The sequence below is a fragment of the Gavialis gangeticus genome, unplaced genomic scaffold, assembly GCF_001723915.1.
Source record: "Gavialis gangeticus isolate Ggan-Ray unplaced genomic scaffold, GavGan_comp1, whole genome shotgun sequence".
In the NCBI taxonomy this organism is placed as follows: domain Eukaryota; kingdom Metazoa; phylum Chordata; order Crocodylia; family Gavialidae; genus Gavialis; species Gavialis gangeticus.
In genome coordinates, this window is record NW_017729034.1 from 8,599,379 (window position 1) to 8,603,899 (window position 4,521).

At 46.6% G+C, this 4,521-nt stretch overlaps 1 protein-coding gene across 2 annotated transcripts in view; it reads right to left on the minus strand.

Annotated features, from left to right (window-relative positions):
* Nucleotides 1–2,336: 2,336 nt before the first annotated feature.
* B4GALT4 (beta-1,4-galactosyltransferase 4) overlaps nt 2,337–4,521 on the minus strand; it is a 101,079-nt gene continuing 98,894 nt past the window's right edge. For both annotated transcript variants that reach the window (XM_019527136.1, XM_019527135.1), the window contains exons 7-8: nt 3,640–3,744; nt 2,337–3,107 (exon numbers count right to left, since the gene is read on the minus strand). In XM_019527136.1, coding sequence (XP_019382681.1) covers nt 2,966–3,107; nt 3,640–3,744 — 247 coding nt within the window. In that variant the 3' untranslated portion in view covers nt 2,337–2,965. The remainder of the gene's footprint in view (nt 3,108–3,639; nt 3,745–4,521) is intronic.

Below are 4,521 nucleotides of genomic sequence, written 5' to 3' on the forward strand. Positions count from 1 at the left end.
CCACGAGAGAAGGCTGAGGGGGGATCTTGTGGCCTGTTACAAACTGGTCAGGGGGGATGGGAAGGCATTGGGGGAGTCACTGTTCCCCCGAGCACAACCAGGAGTGACCAGGAACAACGGTCACAAGCTAGCAGAGAGTAAATTTAGGTTAGACATCAGAAGGTGCTATTTCATGGTCAGGGCAGCTAGGGTCTGGAATCAACTTCCAAGAGAAGTGGTGCAGGCTCCTACCCTGGGGGTTTTTAAGAAGAAGTTAGATGAACACCTTGCTGGGGTCGTTTGACCCCAGTACTCTTTCCTGCCATGGCAGGGGGTCAGACTAGATGATCTTCTCGGGTCCCTTGCAACCCTAGAAACTATGAAACTATGAAAAGGCCTTTGGGCTTGATTAACTAGGAGCACTTTTGTGCCCAGCACAGCTTCCCACCTTGCATAAATGCACCTGTCTCTAGGGTACCCTGATTATTTTCACTCTGGATACAGGTGAAACCATCCACTTGTTTATTTTCAGCTGCTTGGTACTGATCTTGCACCTCAGCCCAGGCAAGACTCACAAAAGGCATCCTACGCCCCTCGTGCATGATCTGGTAAGTGTGATCAGAGCTTTCTGCGTCCTAGAGGAGGAGATGGTGCTCTTTTCTCCCACTGGGGGACTCTGGTCCAAGGTTTCTTTCCACCTGAATCAAAGCAGGAACTTGAGTTTAGGCCCTCTGCATCTCATCTAACTCCTGGGCCACTTGGGTGTCCTGGGGTGGAAGTCTCCCCACCGCTCCTATGAACCTTTTCTACTTGATATCAAATTAGCATTTAGTGCACCAGTCTGACAAAGATGATTAAGTCAAACTGAGGATTCTACAAGGAAGCAGGCCACCTCAGTATGACAACACTGAACCTACAACCTGAATCTAGCTCTTTGAATTTGGATGTTAGTTGTGGCATTGACGCAAGTTGTCTGAGTGCAGGACAAGAACAGTCAAGGAAGCCACATTCTGCACTACCTAGTTCACACTTTTTGGCCTTGTTTTTCAGAGTAGCTCTCCAATGAGGCTGCTGCAGGGAAAACCAAACACAGATTATTGTTTGGATAACCCTTTCTTACTAGGTGGCATGTGGAGCTGTTCAAGAAACACCACTTCTGAGCAACTCCTTTGCTCACCAGATCAAGAATGTCTCTAAAAGCTGCATCAGTCAGCATGTACCAGCCCTAGGATGAGGATTTCCTTGTATTGGACTGCAACAGAATTTATGGGGGAAATAGTCTCTCCTCCCTGGGTTAAACAAGCATTTAAGTGCTGCAAAGTTCTCCCCACAGAACTTGAGCCATTATTGCTGCAGTGTTTGAGGTGAACAGAAGATGGCACCAAAGACAGGCATTTCATTCACACAAGGCTGACAGAGGGGCCAGCATCTGGGAGCAAATGTCTGCTGTAGTTAATATCACAAACCCTTTTTCACATTTGCTACTTTTAAAAACAAAAATTGCAGGATCAAATGAATGGACTTAGTGCAGTAATTCTCAACCAACCAGTGCTATGCAAGCCTTTTAAAGGTGCAATGGAATTGTAGTGCTGTTAGGTTTGCAAACACTTATAAGATTCACAGAATAAGTCCAGAGATTTCAAATAGGAATCCATCGTATCAAAATTGTTCTGACCTGTTGTGGTCTCTCTCAGTTCTTTGCAACAGAAGAACTGTTTTATTCTTTTTCCTTAGTCAAGACGTGAGTGAATGCGAGGAGCTAGCATTTCCTACATGATGCCTTGAGTCTGAACAAGCTGAATACTGACTCTGGTCCTTGTTCCAAACAGACAGGAGTATCAATGCTTTTCTTGTGGCAAACGGTAGCAGAAACTCTGTGATCTTTTCTTCTGATTGCAACCGCTGTGTACCCTCAACTGAGTGCAAACACCGTATTAAGTAGTGCTGTGGAGAAGTTACACTACTCACCACACTTTTGCAGTGGAAAACTTGAGGTTACTGGAACTGTTCTGCAGTTTATCCATAAATCCTCACCCATTTTCTAAAGTAAGAACTGCAAAATTGTAAGTATTTACCATGCTGGATGTTTCTACTGTGGTAAGAATGACGCTAACTGAATATCCTTAGCTATAAAGACCTGTGGAAAGCAATCAACTGCTATTTTATATACATATGACTGCTGTTTTCCTATGTTCCTCAATGCCCTCCCTAGGCTAGTGCAGGATGAAGGTGACAACTTTTCTGTTGTCTGTATTACAACCTTTCTGCAGAACTGAGTGAGACTTTTCTATATCCTTGGGACTCTTAAGCACTCCTGCTGGACACTGAAATCGAGCCGATTAAGGACAAGGGATTCCTTTTGAATGAAATGGGTTGTACTTTATTGCAAGTTTTTACATTCCTTTCATTGTGGCTGTGGTTAACATGATTACTTCCCTCTCCCTTCCCTCACACACAAGCAGGTCTTTCCTAGGCTGAAAGAAAAGAGGTTTTTCTTCTTTCAGCAAAACTGCAGACTATGAAAATGTTCTTGTGCTTTGGAAGAAAAAAAGGTCTTGCTCCTTTCGAGAGCACAGGAGTGTTGGTCTCTGTATTAGATTCTCCTGGTACTACAGATGGGAAGCTGAGGAACAGCTATTTGAGCTGAAAGCTTTCAAAGCATGTAGTTTAGGCTTCCACTGGGACCAGGGATCAAGCCAGCAATCCAACCAAGATGACATTCTAAACAACCCAACAGAAACAAATAACCAGACAGCTCATTCCTAGGGTAAACCTGGGTCTCCAGCTCAATACACATGGCTGTCCAGCAACTTCAAAATGCAATTCTTTAACCAAATACTTAGGAATGGATGAAGCCATTTCCTCTGCACTGGCTCTGCGATGCTGGGGTACCCTTCTAGCACAAGGCTGGGGGTTCAGTCACTGCAGCAGTAACCACAGGCAGAAGATCTATTCCCTCTTCCGTGAGTCTCCAGGCAGCTCAATGTTATGAGACCTTGGGCTGCATGCTGAAGTGTACTGTGACATTGATGTATAAGGGGTTGTGTTCCACCGAGAGCAGCTTATAGGAACAGGAGTTGAGCCCATCCGTCTTCCATACCCGGGACACCTGTCGCAATAGCTTCATCCTGCAGGCACAGCAAAGGAAAAGTATTCTTTGAAGTACACCAGAAATGTGCGAGATCTGAGCTGTATCCCATGCCCTGGTAATAGGTGAACTTGCAAGGGTAGGGACATATATTTTCTTGTGCACCAGAAGTATTGGGAAGCACCAAGCCCTGCTTTCTTTTCCTTTGGTAAACTCACACATCCATCCCCAAGAGTTGATAAGCTATTAGGAAAGCCTGGCTTTCTAACCTGAGTTTTCTAACATCCTTGCATAGTCATACACGCTCAAACCATGGATGCCTATCCATGGTGTCTGCCACATCTTAACTTTGCTTTAAAGTTTTTTGTGGTTACTTACATGCATGGTTTTGGGAAATGCTAAGCCACTAAAAGAGAACCCCGCTTACGAGCCTCATTTGCTAGGCTCACAGTAATGTCCGTCAGGGGCTCAAGCTAATGACTCCTTATGCACATGTAAGCACAAGGCAACAACCAGCTCCAGGTTCCTCTTGCACTGGGTCTCCTGGCTGCCCAAGGTGAAGGTGCACTCACCTCTCTCCATTCTCCTCATTGCCTCTGTCTCTGGTGTGGAAGATCATCGTGTACTTGGCTATGTCAGGGGATGGCCGCATCACTTTCATCTTCTGCATCTCAACCCTGTAAACAGTCATTGCAGTGAGAAGAAGCCAGTAGTCACAGCAAGGAGAAAACTGGAGACTAATTCTTGTAGAGGGCACCTCCATGGTGAGGGGACAACACGTGTGATTTAGCAGAACAGAGACTGACTGACACCAGCCTCAACACATGCATCCCTACCCCCACCAACACTACACCATATGCATGCATGAAGCCCACAGCCTCTTGTGTTCTTCCAGCAGTCGGCTGGGGATACAGTCACCCCCTCTTTTGAAGGCAGATAATCAGCTGTTGCCCTGGCGTCTGTCATAGGGGGGTGTAACGGACATTATATAAGAACTTACAGCTTAAACAGGCACTCCCAGGCTAATGCCCTTGACTTCAGAAGGGCCAACTTCAATGAGTTTAGGAGACTAGGGGAGGACGCACTGAGGGCCTGGAAGGTAGAGGGGATGGGAGTCCACGAGGGATGGTCATACCTGAAGGGGGCGATCCTCCAGGCCCAAAGGGTAACAGTCCCTGAGAGAAGCAAGGGGGGTAAGAGTGCTTAGAAACCCCCTGGGCTCAGCAAGGGCATTCAGCAATGCCTGAGGACTAAAAGGGTGGTGTACGACTAGTGGAAGTGAGGAGCTATCACCAAGGAGAAGTACTCCTCCTCAGCCTGGGAGTGCAGGAGGGCTGTTAGGAAGGCCAAGGCAGAGATGGAGCTCAGGCTAGTGTCCAGGATTAAGGACAACAAAAAGTCTTTTTTCAAGTACATTGGGAGCAAGAGGAGGGCACCAGGCAATGTAGGGCCCC